General features: G+C 52.5%; 11 protein-coding genes across 11 annotated transcripts; 5 read left to right on the top strand and 6 right to left on the bottom strand.

Annotated features, from left to right (window-relative positions):
- Positions 1–388: 388 nt before the first annotated feature.
- Positions 389–1,423, bottom strand: ACET3X_009909 (uncharacterized protein; the record flags this gene model as incomplete). Its single annotated transcript, XM_069456077.1, has 2 exons — positions 389–1,176; positions 1,270–1,423. The coding sequence occupies 2 exons, from the start codon at positions 1,421–1,423 to the stop codon at positions 389–391; spliced, it is 942 nt and encodes a 313-aa protein (XP_069302742.1).
- Positions 1,424–2,228: 805 nt separating this feature from the next.
- Positions 2,229–3,934, bottom strand: ACET3X_009908 (uncharacterized protein; the record flags this gene model as incomplete). The annotated part of the gene is made up of 2 exons (XM_069456075.1): positions 2,229–2,904; positions 2,952–3,934. 2 exons carry the CDS (start codon positions 3,932–3,934, stop codon positions 2,229–2,231), a joined length of 1,659 nt encoding a protein of 552 aa, XP_069302741.1.
- A 223-nt stretch (positions 3,935–4,157) lies between these two features.
- On the top strand, positions 4,158–4,811 carry ACET3X_009907 (mitochondrial 37S ribosomal protein uS11m; the record flags this gene model as incomplete). The annotated part of the gene is made up of 1 exon (XM_069456074.1): positions 4,158–4,811. One exon carries the CDS (start codon positions 4,158–4,160, stop codon positions 4,809–4,811), a length of 654 nt encoding a protein of 217 aa, XP_069302740.1.
- A 135-nt stretch (positions 4,812–4,946) lies between these two features.
- On the bottom strand, positions 4,947–5,805 carry ACET3X_009906 (uncharacterized protein; the record flags this gene model as incomplete). Its single annotated transcript, XM_069456073.1, has 2 exons — positions 4,947–5,420; positions 5,467–5,805. The coding sequence occupies 2 exons, from the start codon at positions 5,803–5,805 to the stop codon at positions 4,947–4,949; spliced, it is 813 nt and encodes a 270-aa protein (XP_069302739.1).
- A 399-nt stretch (positions 5,806–6,204) lies between these two features.
- On the top strand, positions 6,205–7,956 carry ACET3X_009905 (uncharacterized protein). The gene is made up of 3 exons (XM_069456072.1): positions 6,205–6,481; positions 6,542–7,099; positions 7,295–7,956. Exons 1-3 carry the CDS (start codon positions 6,224–6,226, stop codon positions 7,841–7,843), a joined length of 1,365 nt encoding a protein of 454 aa, XP_069302738.1. The 5' UTR covers positions 6,205–6,223; the 3' UTR covers positions 7,844–7,956.
- Positions 7,957–8,079: 123 nt separating this feature from the next.
- On the bottom strand, positions 8,080–11,141 carry ACET3X_009904 (uncharacterized protein; the record flags this gene model as incomplete). Its single annotated transcript, XM_069456071.1, has 4 exons — positions 8,080–10,259; positions 10,307–10,553; positions 10,601–10,952; positions 10,999–11,141. The coding sequence occupies 4 exons, from the start codon at positions 11,139–11,141 to the stop codon at positions 8,080–8,082; spliced, it is 2,922 nt and encodes a 973-aa protein (XP_069302737.1).
- A 751-nt stretch (positions 11,142–11,892) lies between these two features.
- Positions 11,893–14,585, top strand: ACET3X_009903 (uncharacterized protein). Its single transcript, XM_069456070.1, has one exon. It carries the CDS (start codon positions 12,315–12,317, stop codon positions 14,343–14,345), a length of 2,031 nt encoding a protein of 676 aa, XP_069302736.1. The 5' UTR covers positions 11,893–12,314; the 3' UTR covers positions 14,346–14,585.
- A 2,545-nt stretch (positions 14,586–17,130) lies between these two features.
- Positions 17,131–18,873, top strand: ACET3X_009902 (uncharacterized protein; the record flags this gene model as incomplete). Its single annotated transcript, XM_069456069.1, has 3 exons — positions 17,131–17,251; positions 17,298–17,950; positions 18,007–18,873. The coding sequence occupies 3 exons, from the start codon at positions 17,131–17,133 to the stop codon at positions 18,871–18,873; spliced, it is 1,641 nt and encodes a 546-aa protein (XP_069302735.1).
- Positions 18,874–18,979: 106 nt separating this feature from the next.
- ACET3X_009901 (uncharacterized protein) lies at positions 18,980–19,747 on the bottom strand (the record flags this gene model as incomplete). The annotated part of the gene is made up of 1 exon (XM_069456068.1): positions 18,980–19,747. The coding sequence occupies one exon, from the start codon at positions 19,745–19,747 to the stop codon at positions 18,980–18,982; it is 768 nt and encodes a 255-aa protein (XP_069302734.1).
- A 2,288-nt stretch (positions 19,748–22,035) lies between these two features.
- ACET3X_009900 (uncharacterized protein) lies at positions 22,036–23,358 on the bottom strand (the record flags this gene model as incomplete). Its single annotated transcript, XM_069456067.1, has 4 exons — positions 22,036–22,534; positions 22,585–22,679; positions 22,728–23,135; positions 23,188–23,358. The coding sequence occupies 4 exons, from the start codon at positions 23,356–23,358 to the stop codon at positions 22,036–22,038; spliced, it is 1,173 nt and encodes a 390-aa protein (XP_069302733.1).
- A 1,512-nt stretch (positions 23,359–24,870) lies between these two features.
- ACET3X_009899 (uncharacterized protein) lies at positions 24,871–26,753 on the top strand (the record flags this gene model as incomplete). The annotated part of the gene is made up of 2 exons (XM_069456066.1): positions 24,871–25,012; positions 25,075–26,753. The coding sequence occupies 2 exons, from the start codon at positions 24,871–24,873 to the stop codon at positions 26,751–26,753; spliced, it is 1,821 nt and encodes a 606-aa protein (XP_069302732.1).
- Positions 26,754–27,257: the final 504 nt, after the last annotated feature.

Below are 27,257 nucleotides of genomic sequence, written 5' to 3'. Positions count from 1 at the left end.
ATTGCTGGGTTTTCAAGACGCTGGCGTAACCACGATGGTACGTCTCGGTAGTCTCTTTATTAACACTGCTAGCCCCAATCTACTTGATCCACTGCTTAACACGGCCTGTATGGCTCTCTCTCTCTCTCGACACGCAGGTGTTGTTCCTCTAGATCGTACGAGCATGTCCTGACCCTCGTCTTACAATACCATCTTGATCTCACGCACGATTGTCATTCGGGGTTATCCGAGTCTTTGTATATATTCGTTTCACATAGTAACACATACTATCGCATCTCTAGACCGCGAGTCTAAACGTCTATCAACGAACCAACCACCAACATCTACATTAAACGTGATACTCCCCAAACGCCCCGAGAATGCCATACCATCTCAATCCAACCCCACCCTAATTAACAACCCTCTTCATCTGCGCCGCCTGCCTCGGCTCAATAAACAACGCCTCCGCCTCCGTCAGCACCAGCGGCTCCTTGCCCTCCTTAGGAACCGTCTCCAACCACCCCCTAACCCACGCCTTCCTGCCCTCAACCTTTGTCGTCTCAGCCCTGAGAACAACAATCTGCCCCGCCATACACGGCGCCTTGTACGTAATGTTCAAACTGGCAGTGACACCGACTTTGTTGGGCAAAGCAGGGAAACAGCATCGTGCGAGGCCTTCGTCTAGGAGCGTGGCTAGGAGGCCGCCGTGCACGATGCCAGGGTGTCCGCAGAGTGCGCCACCGAGGTATTGCAGAGACACGAACGACGAGCCGTCTGTGGTGCTGAATTGTAGTGGGGGGACGGCGATCTTGTCGGGGCCGAGGAGGGTGCCTCCAGTGAGGTTTTGTGCTCGTAGACCCTCTGGGATCTTGAGGTGGGGACGCGAGGGAGTGTACTTGGGGTCTTCGAGGAGGGATTTTGTGAGGGGGTGCTCGAATATGCTTCGTTCTATTTCCGCGACTTGTTCTGTGGAGGGCTGGAACATTTCCAGGGTCTCGGCGTCAGTGGGTGGGTTCGAGAGGTCCCTGAGGGACTCGATTGCAGGGGCGCCGGCCATGATGAAGCCGCCTGTGAAGGTGAGAAGTGTGAGAGCGAAGGCGATAGGTAGACGGATATAGATTGGGCGTTTGGCCTTTTGGGTATTTGAATTGGGTGGCGGCGGCGACGGTGTTGTGTGTTGTGAAGTTTGCGACTGTGCTACAAAAATGTTAGTTTCGATATCCTTCTTCGATTCTTCTATGACGACAGCCAATAGCCCTGCCAGATCAATTGAGAACAAGGATGACTTACAAATAGTACTCTGCCACCTTATAATCCTCCCATCTGTACCGCGACCAGCCTTTATACAACGCTGGCCGACTTCGCGCGGGGCCAATGCCCTCCTACCCCCGAGTCCCAGACTCCGGCCCACATGCCCAGATAAGGCAGACCTTGCGGATATCATAGTTACGTATCTGCGCGGCGCCTAGAATCAGAAACTTTTCCTAAGCTAGAGGGAAGTCGGTGAGCGTATGGTAACACCGGAGGTTCCGCGCGAGCTCGGACTCTCTCGAATTGAAATGCCTCGGCAGAGAGAAGGCGAGCCGTTGGTTCGACTATCCAAGTCAGGGGAAATTTGGGTTTCAACGGCAGCCAAGATAAATACTATTGAATTGTCGTCGACTGTGTCAGTGTTTTGGTGCGTACTTCGGCCGATGGTGGACTTGGTTCAAGCCGGAAGGTCTGGCGTGGGTGTGCCCACCTTTCGAGTTGAACGGGTTGGCGCTGAAGCCTGCCATGCCTGTGAACCGTGTCCCTGTACGAATTGCAATATGTGTGCTGTTGACTCGAGCAGTCTCATTTCAGAATCCGACGATTATGGCAAAGAGGAAGATTTGGCTCGCACAATGTACAAAGTGACGATTGATTCTTCTCAATTCCATCTTCAGGGCATATTCCTCATGCTTTACACGTGGTATTTCCACTCCACCAATCCATCAAGTCATAATACTATACATACAGAGTAGAGAAGTGTGTCATGTAGGACGCCGTACTCTTCTACAACGTCCGTCTATCCACTTCCATGACCTATTGACGAAGACAAAATAACCCTCATGCAGAGGCCGGGACCATAGTAAAAACAGAGCAATAGCTGTATCTTTTTAAGACGCCAAAGATGCCGGAATAACATGAGATGCGCAAAAGCATGGCGTATTCGTACAGGGTAGGGACGCAGCGTTGAAAGAAAAAGGGATAATTTGGCGACTCGTTCAGTAGTAATCCCTGGCACTCTTCTGCAGCTCGATCAATCTCCATCCTCGAGTCTCGGGGTTGTTCACGTCTTCTGGTATTCTGGTGACACCAATAGCGTATGTGACTTGCTGAACCTTGTCGTCCATGCCAGATGCGAGTTCACCTGACTTGGCGTTGCGATATACGTGCACTTCTTGTGTTCTGCAGGTGAGGATGAAGACTGGGATCTCTCCTGGCTCTAGCAGTTTCGCGTTCAGAACGTCAACACCACGGATGTCGACAATCTTTCCGTCAGACTTGAGACCCGCGGCTTGGTATTGTTGCATCAGCGCTGCATAAACTGAGTATTGTGCTGCTGACAACCACTCTTTCAGAACTGCAATGTCGCCCTTGACATATGCGTCCAAGACTTCTGGGAGGATGTATTCGCGCATCTCGGTCAGGAAAGGTTCCATTTGGAAGTTGGGATCCATTTCTCTGAATCTCTTGATGACCATGGCTGTCTCGTTCTCGGCGAAGAAGCCGGTGATGCGGTCGGTAATGCTGCGGGCGGTCTCGATGAGAGGGTTTTCGGACTCCCTGTAGACGGTCTTCATGCCGAAGAAACCCTGGGCGATCTTCGAGTTGTCCTTCCACTCTCTCCAGACTTCCTTGTACTTGGCGTCCTTGTGCAGGGTGACGTTTGTACCAGCACTGCAAGTTGTTAGTCAAAGACTCTGGGCTGCTTTCAAGAATCTTACTTTGGGTCTTCCTCCATTGGCCCCAGGCTCTTACCACCTGTTCTCTGGAGTTCGTTGAGTTCGCGCAGCTCGCGCCTCTTCCTACGCTCCTCCTTCTCGACCCAGCCACCGTATCTTGATGAGCTACCATCATCAATGGTCTCCTTCACAGCCTGGAAGGCCTTTGTCTGTCGCACTGGTCGGGTTGCGTATTCGATACCGCTTCCGGTAACCCTCGCAGCAGCCCGAACTCCCTTGACCGGCAGAGTGTCCCATGTCCACGCCGCACCATGACCGACAGCTGACGCCGTCGCCTTCAATGCCTCGGTAGTCTTTGTCTTGGCAGCTTCAGAGATCTGTCCAGCTTTTTGGACATTTGGATTTTGCTGAAAGTCGTGTAGTGCACCACCCAACTGCTTTGTGCCCTCGTTCCAGTCTTTCGAGGCCTGGAACTCCTGCTTCAAGGTCTCAGTGAAGACTTGCCATGGTGTCTTGTCGCCGTGGGGTGGGGGTGGGGGTGTGTCATCCTTCTTTTTCTTCTGACCCTCTTCGCCCTCTTTCTGCTCACCAGATTCCTCCTCTCCCTCTTTCTTCTCTTTGGCCTCCTCGCCCTCTTTGTTTGCCTGGTCGCCTGCAGCCTGCTCTGCTGTGGTGCCCTCAGAGTTTTTGGGCTTTGCGGGCTGAGGCTCCTCGTCCTTTACGGGTTTTTGTTTTTGCGCTTGCTCGTGTAGTGCGGGGTGAGAGGAGAAGTGGCGGGCGTATGCGGATGACGTGCGGAAGAGAATGTCTTGGGGCAAGAACTCGCTGCGGAGGAAGCGTTGAGAGGAAAGTGTAGGTGTGGGTGGCAGCGAGGTGCGTGCGGAGGAAACTTGCGAGGCTCTTGGCAGTGTCGATATCCGTCTATACGCTGCAGCTCTTCCGTATGCGCTTGCAGGTGTAGCAGCGGCGGGTTGTATGCTCCATCGCGCAGTGGCGGCGAATGTGTTTGCTGTTTGGGGCCTCATGCTCTGGAATTGAACACAACAAGACTAATATTAAATTGAGGTACAACCGGCCCAGAAGGGGTTTGTTTGGAAAGTGGGCGCGACAAATGTTGGGTGAAGGACGTCAGTTTCGGCATCGCCATCTTTTTCCGCGGTACTGTAGTGCCAAGCTCCCAACTTTCTTCGACCTTCTAGCAAGTCACTGCATCCGCGAACCTCAATCGGGGCATCTACCGCCTCCAACATGGCCAGCAACACCACCCTACGGACGTTTCGGTCGCTCACATGCACGATTCGCGCATCATGTCAACACACGCAGCCGCTGCGACCCTTCTCCCACAGCACACGAGCCCTCAATGCCTCTCCCACCGACCGCAATAAGCCTTCTTTGTCAATGGACAGTCTCCTCGGCAACGTGTCACGCAACTTCCAGAACGCCAGCCCTGACCCTTATGGTACCATGATACCCAACGCCGACGGGACCCCAGGCTTCAAGAACCTCGCACCACGCGAGTGGGAAGAGGACGACAAGCACAAACTACACGTCTACGCTACCAAGCACAACACACATCTGTGTCTTACGCAGCCAAATCGCAACCCCTTGATCTCAGTATCGTGTGGAAACATTGGGTTCCGGAAAGCGGGGCGCGGAACATACGATGCTGCCTACCAACTCGCAGCTTTCCTCATGAACCGGATCCAGGACAAGGGCTTGCTGCCGCAGATTCAAAAGTTGGAGTTGATCTACAGAGGGTTTGGGCCAGGCAGGGAGGCAGTCACAAAGGCGATACTGGGTTCGGAGGGAAAGCGGATACGGCCGCTGATTGTCAAGCTGGCCGACTCTACGAGATTGAAGTTTGGTGGTGTCAGGAGCAAGAAGCCAAGGAGATTGGGTTAGAGAGTGCGGGGCAGCACAAGTGTACGATGATAGTAGGGCATCACCAGGCGTCTATGGGTATAGGCCTTCGCTTGAAGGCAGGCATCACAAAGAGCCGTGTATAGTGACCAAGGGCCAATTAGACCAATTCCAGAGTCATGTCAGATTTTTCGGCAAGGGTGCCCTCTCAGCGGGTGGAATAGACCGACCACTAGAGTCCGTTTCCGCGATGTTAACAAGCCTGGGTGCAAGATTTCCGGCTTCATACCTAATAGGCCCTCTTGCGCCTCCTTGATCACCACGACTACTTCCAGCAGAATAGCTCGCGTTTTCCCAGCCCCTTGCCTCCTCAGCTGTGCGATGGCGTTCTCGCTCTCGGTCGTGTCGCAGCATCGACGCTCCTTCGTCTTCGAACTCCTCGTCAAGCAACTCTCCATCAGCAGTATCATAATCCGGTGGCGCTATCCATTCCCGTGGTACAACGCATGGTAGAGCGACGCCGATGCTAGCGGCACGATTCAGATAGCTTGGGGCTGGGCGGCCGGTGAGCTTCTCGCAGAGGTAGGATGTGAAGTGGTTGCAGTTCTTGGTGAGGAGGTTATATGACGTTCCTTGGAACTCGTGTGAGGCCTGTGACACGTTAGCCAGTTCTCCGAATACGACCATTGTCGCTTACCTCTTGTATAATGGCCTCTAGTTCTTCTTCAGGCCGAAAAGAGAAGCCATGTAGGATCGCCTGCTTGAATGTACCGCCCGGAGGTTCTTGCCCAGGTTTCGTCCAGTACACTCCGGTGAGATCTCGCCGGTCATGTCCGCCATATGCATATTCCCGGTCGCCGATAACCACACCCGTGTGCAGGAGAGAACTTCCAATCGCCCAGAGCACAGTGGCGACCTTGCCTGGGGGTAATAGATCATAGACGTGTATGGTGACCTCGGTTCGTGTAAGCGACAACGTACTCCTATGGTTGCCGGAACTTTTGCGCGAGGGTTTTGGCCGGGTAGAGGACGACATGTTGTGTGTGCGAATGTGTGTAAGTGTGGTGGGATGTGTGGAAATGGAGTGTGGTATCTATTGCGATAGGTATCTCTCTACGTGTGGTACCGAAGATGGAGGGTGGGGTATCATAGACGCTGGTAAAGGACGGCGGATGGTGCGAGGTACTGGTACAGGTACAGGTACAGGGGAGAGAGGGTACAGGTCAGTGAGCGGGACCAGCCCTCGAAGTAATATGCGGCGATGGAGGAGTGAGGTTGGGGCAGTTCATCGTCGGCATGACCGCCCATGCTCTGGCGATCGGCGCTCGATGAACCAGGCGCTTGCCGCGTTGGAGTAAGCGCCGCACGGACGCCACCCTAGCCACATAAACTCTTGAAAATTCGATTGGACCTCCAGCCTCTGCTTGTTCCAGGAAAATGCATTTCGGCTGCTAATGCCCCTCACGCCGCCTCTGACGACCTTCTCTTTCTCTTCTTTGATACCCACTTTTTACGCTCCGGCAGCAAGAACTGCCTGCCATTTTTCGGCCTCTTTGCACTCTCCACCTTCTCCCTCCAAATTCTTCGTCGTCTTTGCCGCCGCTCGCACCTACGCGTCCGCGCCCAAGAAGAAAAAGATGCCTCCCAAGAAGCAGGTCCAGGAGGTCAAGCTCCCGCTCGGCAGGCCAGGCAACAACCTGAAGACCGGTATCGTGAGTGAGAGCCCTGCCTAGCCTGTCTCGCCGCGTTCTCACATTAACAGTGATTGCCAGGTTGGCCTAGCAAACGTCGGCAAGTCGACGCTGTTCCAAGCCATCACAAAGTGCTCGCTTGGTAACCCCGCCAACTTCCCGTATGCCACCATCGACCCAGAAGAGTCGCGCGTCATTGTGCCAGATGAGCGCTTCGACTGGCTGGTAGAGCACTACAAGCCCAAGTCGGTCGTACCCGCCCACCTGACCATCTACGACATTGCTGGTCTTACGCGCGGTGCCTCGACTGGTGCCGGTCTGGGCAACGCCTTCTTGTCGCACATTCGCGCCGTCGACGCCATCTTCCAAGTAGTCCGATGCTTCGACGACGCCGAGATCATCCACGTTGAGGGTGACGTCGACCCCATCCGTGACTTGGACATTATCGCCGAGGAGCTGCGCTTGAAAGATATCGAGTTCACCGAGAAGGCACTTGCAGCGCTTGTCAAGGAGACAAGGAGAGGCGGTCAGAGTTTGGAGATGAAGAAGCTCAAGGAGGAGCAGGCCACAGTCGAGAAGGTCCTCGAGATGCTCAAGGACGGCAAGGATGTCCGGAAGGGCAACTGGTCGCCCAAGGAGGTACGTACATCTTGCTTCTTTCTCTCACACCCCCTGTTAGAAGATGACAAAGAGCGATTGCTCTATAATCCCAGCTCTCTGATGGCCCATTAACGCTGGGCCGTTCTGAAGTGAAGTCCTTCTCTGATCAACAACATCCCAACCACATCATGTCTCTGAGATACTTCTTGCAAGCATTTACTTACCGTTTGCTAGGTCGAACACATCAACCCTCTTTTCCTCCTCTCAGCCAAGCCCGTCGTAACTCTCGTCAACTTGAGTGAGAGGGACTATATCCGCAAGAAGAACAAGCATCTTCCCAAGATTGCTGAATGGGTCAAGACCAACGCCCCCGGCGACCCAATTATCCCCATCTCAGTACAACTCGAGGAGCGCATCGCTGTCATGTCTGATGCGGAGGCTGCCGAAGAGCTCAAGAAGCTCGAGACCACGTCAGCGCTACCCAAGGCCATCCAGACCATGCGCAAGGCCCTTCAACTTGGTAGCTTCTTCACCACTGGCACTGATGAAGTTCGCCAATGGACAATCAGGACTGGCACTAAGGCGCCACAAGCTGCTGGTGTCATTCACGGTGACTTTGAGAAGACCTTCATCCAGGCTATCGTGTACAACTACAACGCACTGAGGGAAGAGGGAGACGAAGCCACTTTGAAGGCAAAGGGCAAGATCATGACCAAGGGCAAGGACTACGTTGTCGAGGATGGTGATATTCTCCTCATTAAGGCTGGTGCCGCTAAGGCATAGACGGCTTTTTTGAGTCTTGTCCACGTGTGTATGTGTTTACGATCTACTGCCGTCTTACGATGAGCTACATGAAAAGCAGCTAGACTGCACTGAATGAATGAGAACGAACATACCCACGAACAAGATCCTTGCACATCATGCTGTGATCCTGAGTATTAATATCTTTATTATGAGGAGCTAAGAAATATTCCTAGCCGACATCCGTGTTCTACTAATATAGCTCTTCGGAAAGCCAACTATTTCGCCTTGCCCTTGGTCTCAACAAGCATCCAGCTATTCCCACAGATGCAATGCTTGCTCACGCCCAGCAAGTACTGGTAGTGTGCCGCAGTATACCCCGGCAACCCAGGCACAACATCCTCCATACAAGCACCGCACCTCGTACACTGTCTGAGCAGATTCCTCCTCTTCTTTTCTCCACCCGCTGCATCCCCGTTCGCTCCAGCAGCACTATTAGTACTGTCGCTCCTCCCACGGTTGCCCCCACCCGTCGCACCCCCCACCGGGTGAACCCAAGTCCCCGTCCCCCTAATAATCATCTTCTGACACACATCTACAACGTGCTGATCATGCCACGCCCTCGCACGCTTGCTGTCTTGGAAACCAAGCCACGTTGTATCGAAGAACATGAGTCTTCCCATATCGATCTTGTCAGCTAGACAGCCGTTTTGCTGGTTGCTGTTCCAGAGAGTATCAGTAACGAGGCGTTTCGCTGCAGGGAAGAGGATGTCGGGTATCTTTCCTAGCAGGAGTTCTCGCTCGATGCTGTTGCGTTGCATGTCGGTTAGGTTGCGCTGTTTGTAGATGCCGCGGACGTGGTTCTGGGTTTCGCTGATGAGCACTTCGAACCAGCGGTATTCAAAGGGTACTTCGGTCACGGCTTGTTCGAGGGGAGTATATAGTTTTTTGGCTTCTGGGGGCTGGGGCGGCCCGGGAGGGCTGCCTTCTGGCGGGGTCCGGGTATAGGCTGCTGCGCTGCGCTTTACCCATTGGATGGGCTGTGCCCAGAGTTTCATCATGGCGCGGGGGAAGGCAGAGAGGAGGAGCAGGAGGGCGGGTTTATTGAGCTCGTGGATTTTGGCTTCGAGAACGGAGCGTGTGAGCTCGGTGGTGGCAGGGAGGTCGGATATCGCGCGGCCAATGGTGAAGAGCTCGTCGAAGATGTATGCCATGAAGTGCATGGCCCATCTGCTTGTTCCGATCATTTGTGGTACACCTTCAGGCTTGAGGTTGTTCTTTGATGTGTCGCCATGCAGGCGGAAGATGGTCGTCAGGGTTTGCGTGACGAACCTGATGTTGATAATCTGCCAGGCCATCTTGCTGCTCAGGGAACGTTCGACGGTGCCTTGAAGACCAAGAAGGTTCATGGCCGAAAGCGTCTTAACGAAAAAGGGACCGCGACCGAGGAGGAGGAAGTGGTTGCTAGAAGTGTCGTCCACACCACAATCAATGTTAACTTGGAGTCCTTCGAAGAGGAGGTTGACGAAATCATGCTTGCGCTTTTCGCTAATGGAGCTGATGACAGCGAAGATGTCGTCGCTAGAATAGTATTGGTTCGCTGCCGAGGAGGATTGTAGAATAAGTGCTGCGAGTGCGGCGGAATGCCGTGGGTCATCATCATCTGATGAGAGGGTACCATGAGTGTATTCCATGGAGCGCAGCTTTGGGTTGCCGTCCAACTGCATGCATACCGCCATGCAGTGATTGGGTGACAATGCAACGTGTAACGAAGGTTCTGTATGTTGGAAGACAAAACCAGCTTGCAATAGCGAGGTTACAGTATTGGTGTCATCATCTGGCATGACCACTTCCATGGTGGATCGCTTCCTGAACTCGATAGACCCATCACTATAGGCGAACGCCAGGAGCATGTTATACCATATCGGATAAAAGTCCAAGACGACGGAATGCAGGGAGAAGTCAGGCATTCTCTTCAGGAGGAAAGTGTTTTGCGCAGGTATTGAGCTTACACTCTTCTTCTTTGACGTTACCTGATCGAGGCTAGAATGCAGTTGACTGTGTTGCTCTTGATGCACTTCCCATTTGACAATGATACTGTAGCGGGTCTCGTGCGCGTTGAGGTCGTATGATATGGGATTTGGTGGCTTGCAAAATATAGCTTGGATGGTGGGAATTGAGCCGTCGTCTTGTTCGGGCGTGACTGGAAGAAAATTGAGATGTGTAAGTTGGGCAGCAGCAGCGCCTCTTGATGCTGCCCCGCTGCTCAAATCGTCATTCACGAGGTCGATAGGATTGCAGTCGTCTTCCAAAGCAATCAATGAGACCTGGATTGACGGCTTCTCGAAGGGTCCTGCATTCTGGCTGCGCTTGTCTGTCGGCACATTCCAGACTGTCTCGACTCGGTACAAGTGTAGCCGTCTTTTGACATCGTAGGCTGCCAACAGAAGGGTATTGTCTGCCCCGAGTTAGTTTGGTAGTGTCAGCGGTTGAATTGACACTTACCATTGTTGGACGCAAATGCCGCATGGGTGAATGACTCCTTGGTAGAGATCATGGGCCCAAGCTGGGCAGACACCTCCTGCCAGTGGTTGTCAATCTGCTGGAAGCGAAGCCTAAGTTCGCCATGTCTCTTCAGATAGATAAAGGACGCTTTTCCGTCTATGGGATGATGTGCGTTGTTGAACATGTGTTGTTTAATGTTCCATCTCCATTTGCCTCCTTCTCGTGCAGCTGACCAGGCGATGAGGTTCTGGGTACATGTTAGAATTACACTGCCGAATGCCTGGGAAGTCTTGCCTTCTGTGCATAGGGTAGGATGGCCAGCCAGTGCATCCCAACGACAGCATCTATTTCAGACTCTGGCTGAGCTACTTCGGCTCTGGTGAAATGCATGCGGTCCAAGGCCATGGCGCATGAGAAGACCATGACCCGACCTGCCTCGTCCGTGACAGCGAGGTCGTTGCCTAGGTGACTCCATGACAAATGGGTTAGAGGGAAGACATCGCGGCCTTGCGGTAGCTCGAGAGGGACGCTTTTTCCGAGGTGCCATTTGCCAGATTCAGGGTCGCGTGAGAAAATCTTCAGGTTGACAGAGTAGCCGTCTGGATTTATGTACGCGACGCAGCCATTCTTGGACCAGGATATCTTTCTATCACCTGTTAGTGAAGGCAGTAGACTCGCCCCAGCTCACTTACTGGCAACAGCCGCTAGACGCAAGCTCGTCGAGTCGGCCGTCGAAGCCTTTTACTGGGGGCGTTGTGTTGATGGTCTGTATGTTGACATGCTCCGAGTCTCCGAAGAGATCATCCACGTCCATGTTGTAGCTTGCACCGTCCATGTTGGTGAGAAAACAAGAGATGGGAAGGAGCTTGGCAAACAAGGCCGTACTAGACGGAACGCGAAGGTGGTGACGAGCAAGTCGCCGGGTATCACAGAGACTACAAGGAAAGGAGAAACAAAAATGCAAGAATGCGAACAGAGGCGCAGAGTCTCAGAGGTTGATGAGGCTGCGCTCCAGTTGTCTGGGATCAGCTCGCGGCAGTAAGCGATGAGCTAACGCTGGCTAGCGCGGTCCCATCTGGTGTGCTGTTGGTAAGAGGGTTCGCACACAATCGTCATCTCGAGCCGTCACCATGGTCAGAATGCGGGCCAAGATTACCGCAAGAGCCCAGAACATGGTGCGAGGCGCTCGCAACCGCTATGCGATGTCAGGATGGTCACGGTGTAATAAGCGCATTGCGCCGATCGCTCAGAGCCTGGGAGGGGTCGCATGCGCTGTGGCTGTCACGGTACCTGGGCAGAGCATGATACCGTGCCGTCCGAATGGAAGCATGACGGATGGAGACTTGCTGAAGCCCGCCTTTGTGCTCCATGTTTACGGCTTCGGCACAACACTCCTGAGTGTCTACATGACAATTCTGCCGATCGGACAGCGCAATGCTCGGTCAAGCACAGACATTTCCGCAAGCGTAAACATGTCGAGTGTTTAGGTTCTTTTCTTGGCGTGACTACCCGGCGCCCATGGTTGTCCAGGTCAACCAGCGTTCGCCCGTCATCGCATCCACCGCCAAACCTCTTTACCTCTCCCACCCACCCCTTCACCACCACCCACAGACGCGTCTACCCCGGACGCGCGCCTGCCCTATCGTTGCCGCGCCTTCTCCGAGTTTCACAATGACCTAGCGCGTCTTTTCCATCTGACGGATTTCCTCCACGGGGATCCAAACGGCAGCGACGGCAGCGACGACCGACAGCCCCCCAGCCCACGTTCTTCACACACCACCACCACCACGCACACACACCACGATTCACGCATATTCTCAGCACACGGCACACCTGGCATCAACAGACCAAATTTGATGCGCAATTCGACCACGCTCGCCAAGCTGCACGCAGTCCTGTAACACAGACGCGTCGTGTCCCTGAAGCAAGGCGCTTTGCGTTCACCGTTGAGCCTTCCTCACAAGACGGCTGCCGCTGCCTATTGTTGTGCACCCCGCGCGCCTTCACAATGGCCGGCATCACGCTAAACAACGAGCCAAGCTCGCCCTTGACCGAGATCTTGGATTCGGATCTCTCTATTCTTTCTCGGTCACCCACTCCGCCGCCTGAGCTTAGCAAATCCTTCGCTCAGCGTCGCGCATACATGTCCCCGTCCTCCTCGCGACGCTCGTCCGCCAAGACCTCACCCGCACCAGAAGACATGCCTTCTCCGCCTTCCAGCAACGACGATAACCCGCGCCCAGCAAAGAGGAGGAAGACGGCAGAGCCCAAGGAGCGTACGGCAGAGTACCTGGACCTCTCAGGGTCTACTGTGGAAGAAGACGAGCTACCACAGCTGCAGCGCTTGCTGAGTGTCTTGCACAAAAAGCGCAAGATTGTGGTTATAGCAGGTGCAGGCATCTCGGTTTCCGCTGGTATCCCTGACTTCCGATCCGCTTCGGGCTTGTTCAACACTCTCAAGAAGGAGCACAAGCTCAAGTCCTCTGGCAAGGACCTTTTCGATGCGTCCGTGTACCAGGATGACACGTCCACGTCGACATTTCACGACATGGTGCGCACACTATCCCAGCACACAAAAGCTGCAGAGCCCACCGCCTTCCACCATCTTCTCGCGACCCTAGCTCAAGAAGGACGCCTGATGCGACTTTACACCCAGAATGTCGACGGCATAGACACTTCCCTACCACCTCTAAGCACACAGGTTCCCTTGCCTAAGAAGGGGCCTTGGCCCAAGACTGTTCAGGTGCATGGTGGTCTAGACTACATGGTGTGCTCCAAGTGCCAGGAAGTAACCGATTTTGACGCCGAGCAGTTCAAGGGACCCAGCCCGCCACCCTGCCCGAGCTGTGTGGAGAACGATGAACTTCGTCAGTTCGCAGACAAGCGAAGCCACGGTATTGGTCGTCTGCGTCCTCGAATGGTCCTCTACAACGAACACAACCCGGATGACGAGTCCATCGGTTCATGTGCGTCCTATGACATGCGCATGAGACCAGACGCTGTTATTGTGGCTGGCACCACGTTGAAGGTGCCTGGTGTGCGGCGCATAGCTCGCGAGATGTGCAACATTGTTCGCGATCGAAAGGACGGCGTCACAGTATGGTTGAACAACGACCCTGAGCCAATGGGCAAAGATCTTGAGGACAAGTGGGATCTCGTAGTGAAAGGACCCTGTGATGAGGTCGCACGTCATGCCAACATGCGGCGATGGGACGACCCCATGCACTATAAGACAGTTACGGACGAGGATCTAAGCAAGATCAAAGAGAAGCAAAGAGCAGAGGTCATCATTGGCACTCCCCGAAAACCTGGTGTACTCCGCAATGCAGGACAGCTCACACCTGGACAAAGTCCACGTATGCTACCACTCTCATTTAACAAGGAGGAGCCAGATACGCCCTCGAAGAGGGGCACAAAGAGGAAGGCAGATGCGCAGATGGATTTGTTCGGCAAAGTTGCAGCCAAAGCACCCGCAAGGAAGCCGAAGGCACAGCCAAAGAAGGCAGCAACAGCGACCAAGAGCAAGACGAAGAAGGAGTCCAAGAAAGAGGCTCCCGCCATCAACAATGTCTTCAAGGCTACCAAGGGCGGTGCCAAACCTGCAGGCAAAGCTGCGGGCAAGCCTCAGGCCAAAGGATCTGATCCGGCCCTCACCATCATCGAGTCAAAGTTCAACTCGTCAACCAAACTGGATCCGAATGAAAACATCAGCGACGTGATTCATGTCGAGAAGCGGCGGGCCCCGTCTACTCCCAGAAAGCCAACAAGGCTGACCAAGATAAAGTCAGACTTTGTGTTTCAACCTGTATCCAATGCAGATGGCCGCAACAATCACTCACCAAAGCGACCATTGATGGAGAGCTTTACTCCAACCAAGGACCGCACGCCTAGTGTTCAGATCCAGGAGGAGATGGCTTACGCATATGGGGCAGTGACTAGGTGTGATTCTCGACCCTCATCATCCGGCAGCGCACAGCGGCACGTTATTGAGAGCCCGACAGGTGCGGTGCCCAAAAACATGAATCACCTTCTTTGCTAGCGACCATTGCATTTCTCGGCGTTGGTGGATTACCTTTCACAAGCAGACGTCGCGTTCGTATGCGCAATGCATTGGATAAGAGGCGTTTGCTCGAGTGTGCAGAGGAGACAACAATTGTACCAGTACTTTTCTCATTGTTGGACATGCACATCTTACCTTTTGACTGCATGATACCCAGGAGGACCCCTAGTAGAGGCAGGTCCGGGTGCTTTGGCGTTGTTTTATACGCAAGATAGTGAATCAAATGATAGTTCACGGCTCCGGCCTCGATTGATATTCGCGACAAAGGCGAGATGTTTGTTGTTATGATGTGTTGATGGTATTGATGACGAAGCTCTTCATATTCAATAATGTTTACAGTCCGACAATAGTGTGCAATACCCTTGAATCTGTGATCTCGAGCCATCCGTAGCTCCGATAGGCCTCGGATTGTACCTCGTACAACACGCCTCGAGTGCGCGCCTTCCCAATATGGGGCCTTGGCGCTTGGTTCGGCCTGTGCACATTAGCTGACGACAACTTCTCAACCTTTTGTCTTTCACATAACCACGTCTTAGCGAAACAGGAGTTGCCGTCTACTTCAACTGCAAACTGCGTGCATCCCCAATCACTGTTGTCGGTCCAGATTTGCGAATCTGAAGTGTTTCCAATTGACACCTCAAGCTGGCCAGCACCTACGTGTGACAACGTGTCATGAAAGCCCTCGATCCTAAATCTGCAGTACCAAGGCCATCGAAACATCTTAGCCAAAGTGAGCTAGGGACGACCAATTATGATTCCGCCACTTACCGTTCGGAATCTCACCCCCATTAGCATCACAATCCAGCGTGTTGAGCGATTTGAAGACCCAAGCACGCTTCAGTCCAAATCAAGCGGATATTTTCTCGGCAGTCAGAGTAACACTTTGGCCACACCGACATCACCTGAGCTCAGCGGACATGCGCAAAGCTTCAATCATCAAGATCTCGATGTTCTGTTGCAGCCCTTTGAGTCGTATACGCTGAGATTCCCAGACTCGGAGCAGTCCAGCAGTACGTCTACTATTTCAAATCCAACTCTTCGTATTACGATTCGGACATCGCATGGTGAACGTCATCGTATTGATGCGCATCCCTCATATACGCAGAAATCCATACAGTCTTTCACCCCACTGTCCGGAATCTCATCAGCGACGTACAAAGCCCTTTTCCACCCGTCGAAGCCGGTGCCTCATCTCGCGATTCATGTCAATCACCTTCCGGACTACACCTGTTGGATGGCCACATTGCCAGATGATCTACCTTTGTCAGCTATAAGCATCCCAGGAACGCACAATTCGCACACACACTACCGAGCTCTCCCATCTGTGCGTTGCCAGGTTCACGATGTAAAGACACAGCTAGAGAACGGGATCCGATTTCTAGATATACGGGTGCAGCCAACGCACGCTACAGATGCATCGAAGAAAGACCTCTACCTCGTACACGGTGCATTCCCAGTCAGTCTGACAGGGCCGAAGTATCTTGAACCGATCTTGAAGATATGCTACGACTTTCTTCAAGAGCATCCTAGCGAAACAGTGCTAGTAAGTTTGAAACGAGAAGGAGTAGGAAGTGCTACGGACGAACATCTTGCTCGTATTTTAGAGGAACAGTACATCACACCCAATGCGCGTCACTGGTATACGGAAAACGCGATACCTTACTTGGGATCTGTGAGAAGCAAGCTGGTTCTGGTGCGGCGGTACAATGTAGCGCAAATTGAGAATTCGTATTCGAGTCCGGATTGCAGGAATGGTGGCCTAGATGCAACAGCGTGGCCGCACAACGCAACTCACGCCGTCTTCCCGTCGCAATCTACTTCACCGACCTTTTGTCTGCAAGATTTCTGCGAGGTTATGGTACCGGACATCATTCCAACGAAGGTGCAGCATTGCAACGACCATCTCGTGCGCTCGGCTGCTGCCATCCACCCAATTCCCGGCGTAACAACAGATGTTGCGAACCCAGTACCGCCAGGCCCCCTGTATCTCAACTTTCTCTCTGGAAGCAACTTCTGGAAGAAGTCTTGTTGGCCCGGGGCTATCTCTAAGATTGTCAACAGGGGTATGGAGGAGTGGCTTTGCCAGGGACATCATCTGGAGGTTCCCAACACAACGCCCCGCTACCCGGATGTGACAGACAAAGGGGAAGAGAAGGGGATAAGGAGGGCAAAGAGCGGCGATGGCAGTACGGGCGTTGTTGTTATGGACCATGTGGGCGAACACGGGGACTGGGAGTTGGTCAGGCTGATCGTGGGCATGAACATGGGAGTGTTGGCGAAGATGAAAGCACTCGGGGAGAGCTGATGGAAGATGGTGTGAATACAAGCTTGCGAAAATGTCAAAGTGTATATCCGGGATCCAAGTTGTAAATGTACCATATGAGATAAAACCAGTAATGTGAAGCTTGTACTGTAGGACTGGCGTGGCTGACGGAGCGTCTGTGCATCTCCGAGATGCCGATGCAACATTTTGGCGATGAGCATCATGCATGTGGCGCGCCAAACCCCACGAACGTGCGTATCATGCATTGCGTGCCCCCAGCAAACCCGGCTGGTGAGACGACAACGGAAAGGTAGCCTATACCCAGCCTCGACTTTGAGTGTTCTGATTGTCGTGGGGCGGCGCACCTCACCCAATGTCTCTCCTCCGGCCAACGTGCGCATCACTTGCGCGGCGACTGTGTACTGCGCAACCGCATCCAGAGCAAACCCTGAGGTCGCCCTTGCTAGCCCTCATACAACGCCACCGATCCTCACGACCGCAATGCCGTGCCTTCGTCTCAACACCCCGCTACCGAGCAAGAGTTATAGACACGCCACAGAACCCGAGCGTCCCCCAATCACGCAAGCGCACAGTCAGGATAGGCCCTCTGCCCGACGGTCCAGTCAGTGAAGGGACCATACAACGCATCTTTGGGAAGAGACTATCAGCCCACGATGGCAACAATGTTCTGCGGATACTGCACCACCGACGGACAGCAGGCTCGCTAGCCGACTATGGCGTAGACAACCTGGGCAAGCAATACACACACGTGAGCAGGGACACTGCACTCAAGGGCCTGGAGTGGCTGCGGGAGAAGTACCCCATCGACGAAGCGCGCGCAGCAGAAGAATGGGCAGAGAGAGAGGCAAACCGCATAGCCTACGAGCTCTGGCTGGCCGACCCAGAGACCGAGTCCAAATACAAGGATCCCGCCCGCGCGTTCAAAGAGCAGATGGAAAAGGAAGAGGCCGAGAGGCAGCGCCAGGAAGCCGACGAGCGCAAGATTGGTATACTGCATGCGGGCAAGAGCCAGTTTGAGCTCAACATTGAGGAGAAACGGAGACAGCGACTCGAGGAGATTACGCGGATAGCCGAAGAGAAGGAGCAGAAGGAGAGGGAAATGGAGGAGAAGCTGGCGACTGGAGAGTATGTGCGCACACCGACTGGCACACAGCTTATGAAGCCCGGCCAGACGGCTTATGTTGATATCTTTGGCCGCGAACAAGTCAGTCGGAGAAAAGAGGAAATGGAGAAATACAACAAGGCTGCCCAAGTGACGGATGCAAAGACGGCAGAAGAACTACTGGCACAAACCACTCTTGTCAGTTTTCCTGCTCCCTCTTTTTTCCTCTCTACATATTGCTAACAACACTACAGGCTCAACGTCTCTACCCCATGTCCGCCTTTGTCCTCCTCACGGTTCTCGCCTGCTACGCCTTCGCACACTACTACCTCCCGCCTTCACCCTCGTACCGCCTGTTCCCAGACCTCAGCCCAACAACCGCCACCATTAGCGCGATCCTTGCCGCGAATGTCGTTGTGGCAATAGGATGGCGTATCATGCCCCTCTGGCCCTTCCTAACAAACTACTTCATGCACATCCCCGGCTACCCCCGTGCCATCCAAAGCGTCACCAACATCTTCAGTCACGTGCAATACGAGCATCTGTTCGCCAACATGATGACGTTGGCTCTAGTCGGCCCCGCATGCTGCGACCTCGTTGGCCGTGGAGTCTTCATGGGAACCTACATCTCAGCCGGCGCTGTCGGTACCTTGTTCTCCCTGTACTGGGCTAACCTTGGTCGCGGAGATATTGCTGCGCACTCTGTTGGTGCGTCTGCGGCTATCTGGGGAATCGCGGCCCTGTACTGTCTCCTTACCGATCAAGAGAAGATCAAGATTCCTTTCTTGAAGGACAGCGAGGTGACGTTTTGGCCCAAGATGTTGTTTGCGGCGTTTGTCTTTTTTGAGATGCTCACCGCGTTGAGGAAGGGGGGTGCTCCCTCTACTATGGACCATGCTAGTCATTTTGGTGGCATGTTTGTTGGCATAGCTGTTGCTGGCTATATGCGAACGACTGGCTGGCAGGGCAGACCGTCTTTCTTGGACAGAGAGGGTGGTGCTGTGCAACAGGGTATCCAGGAGAAAGCTGGTGTAGACGGCAAGACAGTTGATGTTGGTGCCATGGCGAAAGAAGGGATCAAAGAAGTCAAGGAGAGTATATCATCGAAAGTCGGAAAGTAAACGTCGCTTCGTTTGGTTAGAGAAATATGAACCATTGGTATTGTATCATAACACGTGTACAACAGAAAGTCAAGGATATGCCATATCCATTCCTCCCTCCCCCTTCCTAAACCTTGGGGAAGATGTAAACACCCTTCTCCAGCGCACTCTTGACAGCCTTGACCGGCTTGAGATACTTGCTTACACCCGGTACCTCCGTCTTGATCAACATAGCCACCAGGTTGCCAAACACCACACTCCCTTCCGCATTCAAATGCGTGCTATCGCCCGCCTTGAGGTCATACGTAGGCGCCTTCTCCGGCCCAATCGCATTCAGATACTTTGTGCTCGCCGCATTCAAATCGATAATGGCAGCGCCCGACTCGGCCGCCGCGTTCTTCGTCGCAGCCACGACATCGGCCAGGTCGGGCTTGATTTTCCCGTCGCTGCCGTACTTGCGCCGGCTCAGCGACGTGACGAGGATGGGCGTTGCGCCTGCGCTCTTCGCTTCGTTGACCAGAGCGACGAGGTTGGTCGTGAGCTGAGCGGCGCTAATGTTCTTGTCTGGCTTCTGGTCGTTGTGTCCGAATTGGATGGTGATGTAGGGTGTATAGTTTTCAGACGCGTTCTTTGCGGACGCGAGGACGGTTGCCCAGTTGCCGCCTTCGCGGAACGAGACGGTTGTTGCGCCGTTGCGGCCGTAGTTGATGCCTGAGGCGCCGCTTGTGAGCGTCGTGGTTAGGAAGCCGGTGCCCCAGCCGCCGCCGCCGGTAGATTGTACGGCTGTGGTGGAGTCGCCGGCGAGGATGAAGAATGGGGCTTTTGCGGCCTTTGAGAGGGCAAAGGCGGAAGTGGCGAGGAAGGAGATGTAGGTGAGTGGTGTGGAGAGATGCATTGTGAAGGGTTGAGATTGATGTCACTGTCAAGTTAGAATTGAAGAGACGAGAATTAAATAGTCGAAGTTGACTCGGTAGGATTGCCTTGTCTGACTTTGAGAAGGACAGGTGTGTGTTACCTTTATACTTTGGAACTTTATCCCCTAGTCTTCTTCTTGTCTACAGTCCCCTCCCTAGTTAAGATGCGTAGCACCTTTTCTTTGCTAATCTTCTCTATTATTTACTATATACCCCTACTAGAGCTTACAAGTAATCTTTATACTCCTTACTAGTAGCGTTTCTACTTAGTTAAGTAAGAGAACTAAGAAATAAGCCCTAATTTAGAGCGTATTCTTCCTTGTAGAGGCTTTTTCTGCACCTCTTTCCTTGCTCAAAAGTACGCTACGCACCTCAACTTGGGAGGAATGTAGATTGCATGCCATCCAGATGACACTTTACCGAAGTGCTACCCCATAATTTCCTTTAGTGGGTGCAGAGTGGAGAGTATGGGGTAGCATGCGACGTTCGTGTTGAAGAATTCCCACCAATCGGTTTCGAGGCAGCATGTCACCCAGCCATAGAAAAAATGGGGTCGGCTATAACCTAGCTATATTAAGTAATCTAAATCTTAAAAAGGGTCTATGCGCACGCTAGTATAGCCTAGTATAGATTATATAATATACTAAATATATTCCTAATATATTCTAAACATGTTCTAGATATTTTTATAAGTTCTTGTTTTCTTAATATCTCTATCTAAAAAAAGATTTTTTATATTTTAAGATAGATAATACTGTCAAACAATAGCCGTGTTAGATACTGGATGCACAATAATCAGCGTGAACAGTAGTATTGTTCTCAGGTAGACTAGAGACGAATCGCTATCGAGCCACGATAGCTAAAGAAGGGGTATTTAAGTCTGCCTCGGTCCGTTCTGGACCGGAAGGCACCGGATGCGTCCAGTTCCTGACAAATACTAGTATTATCTACTATATCTTTATTCTTATAAAATATAATAGATATAGATAAGAGTAAAGGTAAATATATCTAAACATGTTCTAAATATATTTAGAACATGTTAGGAGCTAGTCCTAATAAATTTAGCATAGCTGACCCTATTTTTTTCATGGCCGGGTGATATGCATCCTGATCGGTTTCGTGAAAGCCCACAGGTACGTCATGGATGGTGTCGACGGAAAAAATCCGACGACGTGAAGAACAGGGTCATATCCTAGTGAATGCACGATTCCCGTTCATCCGGCGGCGCAAGGTGAGAAGCACGCACGTTGTCTTTGCATATGAGGTGACTGATGTTCGGGGAATGCCTAGTGCGTTGAGGCTTAGTTTCGCGTTTGGTGAGAATGGAACTGCGCAGCAGGGTAGAACCTTGGAAATCAACGGCGATAGATCTAGATGCAGAGACTTGTGAGATCTTAACTGGTTGCGTGTGCGCTCCAGGTAATGAGGTACATTCATGCAATACGTCGTATATTTCCTCGGTTGAATATGCGATGGAGATGGGAGAGCAATACAGAGGCGAGGCGAGTACGATGGGTACATGACAAAGAGTCTCGTACTCACCTATCGACGTTGTCAAACTCTAAGAATTGAGAAGGGCTGGAACATACCTAGGTGCTGGTTCCTGATCGGAGTAGGTATTGTCGCGGGTTCTGAGAATCCGCTGAGTGAAGAAGGTCCCACCCCCGCACTTTTCTCTCCCCGGAAATAACATCGCTCTACCTAGTGCCATGCTGTTGTCGCAATTTTGCAAATGTGATTACACTCAAAACCGACTCATGATTCATCTAGGAGCTGCGATACGAGCACGGGATGCTGGATTCTTACACTGGGCCTTTCGCTTTTCGTTGATCGAGACGGTGGTCCACAGATTTCGTTTCTGTGAAAATCGCCTAAGCCATCATCAGCTCGAGTAGGCGAGGGCTTGCCAAAGACATGTTCTTATTCGTGGATGCAGCGCAAGCTGCAATAAATGAAGTAGTCGTTCAGGATAAGCCTAAGATTTTGTTCCATCCGGCAGGTGAGTATCAGCGCCCATCTTTAGCGGAGATTTCGTCCTTTCCGTACAGATAGGATAATTTGCTTGTTCCACAGGAGGGAAATGATTGGTATTCGCACATTTTGAACAGTATTGACTTGAAACAAGCAAAGCAAAGCTCATCCAAACGAGCCTGGGCTCCGGTGTCGGTCCGATACCCAGTGCATCAACATGCCAGCCAGCCACAAATAAATCCACGGGTCGCAAGAATACGATAAGCAAGAGTAAAAGGGTATAAGGTATGGCGACGCACTATTGATATCCTGCATGCCTAGACCGCCGAATCCAATCGAGTCGACACACGAGACAGATGAGTTCAAGATCTCGGTAATGCTCATTTAGCGATGGCGTCTGCGAGTGCGCATTCCCCTCCTGAACGCTCACTTGCGTTGTCTTCATGATGTTCACTCCCTGCTTCCTTTCTTCAAGCTCCAAGATATGCCGCTCGCTCTCGTCGTCATCCTTATTATCCAGCTTCGTGCGTCCTCTAGAGCTGAAGTGCGAAGAGGATGCGTGGAACTGGCTATTGTTTTTCCGAGAATTGCCAGCGCCGGTTGCGTAGCTTCCAGGTAGAACTCTGGAGAAGAGATTCAGGATGGTTTTACGCAGCGGTGGTAGGTTCGCGATGATTATGCCGACACAGACCTCGTTGATGCTGCAGATGCTCAAATCGATCGCGTCCCACATCATCTCCTCTGACCGCAGGAACTTGTACGTGATGAAGGTTTTCGCGACGGACAGACCGGTTCCACTTTCTCAAATCAGCGCTTGTATCTGAGTAATGGTACAGAAGTTGCTTACACAAGTGCAAGCAGGAATACGATGCTAACGCCCCACTGCGTCCGTTTGCTGAGCTGTACGCGCCTTAGATATACGATCGGCGCCGCAGCATAAATCTATCGTGTATCAGTCTTTGCCTACAAAGGGGGTATGTAGTTGCCTACCAGATCTGTAAAGATGTTCGACGCAATCTGTACGTACGCCGTCACCTCACTCACCGCTTCCGGCCAGCACTCTCCTTGTACGGAAAAGTCCCACCGAGAGTAGTATGGCCGACAATACGCGAAGTGCAGTATCAACATCATAATGAAGTTGCATATCACCACAACGACTACCGATACCCATATGAGGATTCGGTAGCTGCGGCCGAAGTCCAGAGCCATGAGGTATGCGCAAATCGAGGCCTTGACCAAGAACATGGCGTACACATTCAAACACTGCGAGATGAAGATCAAGTGCAGTTCTTTGGATGTCCTCCCTGGTACGAGCCACCATGGATCTGCCATCAAGCGACCTTGGCCACCTTTTGCACAAAGGACGGAATACGGCACACACCCGAGGAAGTTGAGAATCTGTACAAAGTCAGTTGTCTTTTGATGTTATACTGTCTCGATTCCAACGTACTACACCACCGATCATAAGCCAGTCGCTCATCCCCAACCAAGGCTTCATCTGCATTCGGACAACGATGCGGAAACCCGCCACCAACGTGGAGAGGGCGGCCATAGTTGAGGCAGTCACTATAAGCTCATGCCCCCGATTGGGCCATTCTCCAGTAGAAGGTGAGTCGGCCATTACGAAATGATGGGTAGTTCTTTCAAAGTAGATCACTATAAGGCGTTCATAAAGCAGTGTGAGTGATGAGTACTCGAGAGATAGGAACAAGTGGCAAATATTTCATATCCGCCATGTATCAGAGTAGTTATCGCAAGAAAGACCGACAGAATGGTTCGAGATCCCATAGGAAGAAATTCGCCTACGCGGACTTGCAGATGGGACGGCTCCTGAATGCGCCGGTACGAGGCCTCCACTTCAGTCACTCAATCCCCCACAACTTCCCAGTTTCTCGTCATCTCAGGGACTATGTTGCATGGGATCGAATGAGCTCGGCCTATTCCTTCGTACCAAGGAGCCGGCGCGATTTCGTATGCGGACTTCTGAAAATTAGCCCTTATTCGCGGGATTATTCTTGGAAAGGAATACGACATGTACGGGTCGAGAATACTAGGTAAGTAAGCAGGTATTTTGTAGAGCATAGCAATCTCTTGTCCTCCCACAACCCCGTGCTCATGCAACTACCGTCTCGGCATTGAAGCCACTACAACGCTCAATTACCTGTTCAAGCAGGGGGCTGAATCCTGCAGACGGGATGTCAGCATGTCTGGGCAACAGAGCGAAAGTTCAGTGTATGAAGATATTTCCATCGAAGGAGAAAAGAAGAACGTCATCAGGAGATGATTCAAACCTCACGCTGTACTGCAAGACTCGATTGTGTTGCTTTTGTAATGCTCTGGGCCCACGTATATCCCACTGCGAAGGGGACAAGCGGGACGTTAGCCTCTGTAAATGGAGTTGATTCCCGTACCTGGCGACGCGGCTCGACAGAAGTCTTCGGGTGAGATTTGGCCCGCGTGGGTGGCGACAGCGCTATACCTGATTAGCTGTGGTGGAGAACCAGCCACTTGGGCAGCATACCAAGATCGCGAAAATCACCAATCTCGTAGCAACTATCGGAGGCTCCTGAGCACGACAAAAGATGAACATTGTTGCATCTGGAGAAGCAGCGCCCAGTGGTAGTGCTGAACCTTCACGCGCCGAACCGCCTCGTAGCTTCCGTCGCCCGTTGCGCGTGGACACGGCCCTGACAGACCCGTGGACCCTGATTAAGTCCCATGCCGTTGGTACATCAAGTTATCAATCATCATGACTAGTAATGTCCCGTCCCGTCAATTACCCACCAGCGTTCTCTCCGGTGTATTGCCTCCGATGCTTGACACGCACCATGTGCTGACCCGGCCCTCCGCTCCAATCCATCGCTGGAAAACGCGAGCTGTTCGCCCATCCTTCTGCGAGGCCGGCAGACGAACATGCGTCCGGACCTTGATGGATACCAAAGGCCCAGGCTTTGCCACATGCGAGGATCTTCTTTGGCCACTTTCCTTGAGAAACTCTTAAGTATTGCTTGGACAGCCTCATGCTATCCTCTGCACAGTCAATCGTTTAATTTCGCAATCCGCGTCGATTGGTCCGGTTGGAGAGCGGCTTTCCTTGTGCGGTGTCTATCGTTTTCCTCGTACTTGGCTAAAGATGCATTCGTTCATTGTCCCTTCATTCTTGGGCGCTGCTGTATTGGCAGTCGCCTCAGCCCAAACCACCTACGACTATGTTATTGTCGGTGGAGGCACCACAGGCCTCGTTGTTGCGAACCGATTGAGCGAAGACCCAAAGAGTAAGTACTGAACGATTGGAAGTCGCCTCGCGAGCACCAAAACTGACGACGATGTACCACAGAGTCCGTTTTGGTCATTGAGAATGGCGCTCTCAGCAACAGCACCTTATCTAGCTTTCCTGGCAACTCTGGCGGACTCAACCTTGCTGCCATGTATGACATATACAGCGCACCCGTTCCGAACCTCGGCAACCAAACTTTCCTGGTGACAGTTGGCAATGTTGTCGGCGGCGGGTCCTTCGTGAATGGAATGCAGTTTGATAGAGGTGCCGATGCTGACTACGATGCCTGGGGTCAGCTTGGGAACAAAGGATGGGACTGGAAGGGGTTGAAGCCATATTTCATGAAGAGCAACGACTTCGACGCGCCATCCAAGAAGACTACCAGGGATTTTGGTATCACCTACGACGACAAGGCGTACGGCAACGGACCGCTCAAGGTATCGATACCAGACTACCAATTCCCGGACATGAAGACGTTCTATCACTCGTGGGATAACGTCGATATTCCACATCCGCAAGAAGGCTTCGCACAGCCTGTTGGGCATTACTGGTCGCCGAACTCGATAAACAAAGCGACAGCTATGCGCAGCACATCGCGCACTGCGTACTACGATCCCGTAGTATCGAGGAAGAATCTGAAGCTCCTGACGGACACTCATGTCGACGAAATCACCTTTTCAAAGAACAGAGTAGGTGTCCTAACCGCCACTGGTGTCAAATATACGCCCAAGAGTACCAACAAGCAAGTCCAAGCCATTGCTGCGAAAGAGGTCATTCTCGCCGCTGGTGGTGTGTTTACGCCGCACTTACTCATGTACTCTGGCATTGGACCCAGCGACGTTCTGACAGCTGCTGGTGTCGCCGTCAAAAAGAACCTCCCAGCTGTGGGTTCCAACTTTCAAGACCACATCGCTAACTACATGAACTTCGATCTGCAGAATCTGAACCCCGAGAACCAGGGTGCCCTCAACACTAATGCAACCTTCAACCAGACCTCCTACGACCAGTACCTGGAGTCACGTACCGGCCCTTACTCTGTCGGAAAAGCCCAAGGCCTCGTCTTTATCGCACTACAGCACTTCGACTCTGCCTTCAAGAAAACTGTAGCCAAGATGCGATCTCAAGTGGCTTCCAATTTCCTCCCCGAGCGTTACGCCAAAGACAAGAAGCTCCTCGCCGGCTTCAAGAAGCAGCGCGACATCCTCGCGAAGCAGTTCTCAGGCGCCGACGCCGCCGTAGGTGAGATTGTCATCCAGCCCTGGGGCTTCTCCGGTATCGCCAACAACAAGCCCCTCTCACGAGGAACCATCACGCTCAACAACACACATCCCGCCGCCTACCCCATCGTACAATGGAACACGTTCCAGAACCCTGTGGACGCAGACGTCATGGTAGCTCTTACGCGATACAACCGCGCACACTGGGCGTCCAAGGAACTCGCACAATACAAGCCTGTAGAGACCTCGCCCGGCCCCCAATACCAGACCGACGAAGAGATCATCCAGGGCGGCATTACATCAGGCTCGCTGCAACCGACGTTTGCGCATCCGAGTGGTGGGTGCAGTATGATGCCTGAGGAGCTTGGTGGATGTGTTAGTGACGAGCTGTTGGTTTATGGGGTCAAGGGACTGAGTGTTGTGGATGCGAGTATTATTCCAATGATTCCTGCTGCGCATTTACAGGCTACCATGTATGCGATTGCGGAGAAGGCGGCAGACATAATCAAGAAGAGGGCGTAGGTGAGGTTGCTAGGCAGACACGTGGTAGTTTAGCTAGTCTTCGTTGTGTTTGTATTGGTATCACATTATTCAAAATGCATTAACAAACTTGGTATGCGTCCAGTCTCCTTTTCCGATAAGGCTAGCAGCTCGTCACGTTAGTCGTACACCCTCCCCATGTCTGCCTCATGGCATATCCATTGTGGCACATCTTGCTTATGTCTGTTACTTCCTTTTCCTTTCGGCATCAGCGCACCCGAACCTTGGGGTAGCAAAAACAACGAAAAGAACATGGAGTGAATATTCGAGAAAAAGACGAGACACATTCTGCGCAAGCCTTTGTTGATCATCATTACCACGCCACAGTAGTATAGGTATGAAGTGTGATGCGATCATGCCAAGAGAACAATATCCTTCAAACTACGCATCACGTATGTGTGCAGTTCATTCGGCGATCGTACATACTACGTCATCCAGTTGCAACGAATCACAGGGAGTTTGTTATTCTTAGGCCTGCGTTATTCC

The sequence above is a fragment of the Alternaria dauci genome, chromosome 10 (genome assembly GCF_042100115.1).
Source record: "Alternaria dauci strain A2016 chromosome 10, whole genome shotgun sequence".
NCBI lineage: Eukaryota > Fungi > Ascomycota > Dothideomycetes > Pleosporales > Pleosporaceae > Alternaria > Alternaria dauci.
Note: the sequence above shows the minus strand (reverse complement) of the source record. Positions and strands in the feature narration are given on the sequence as shown.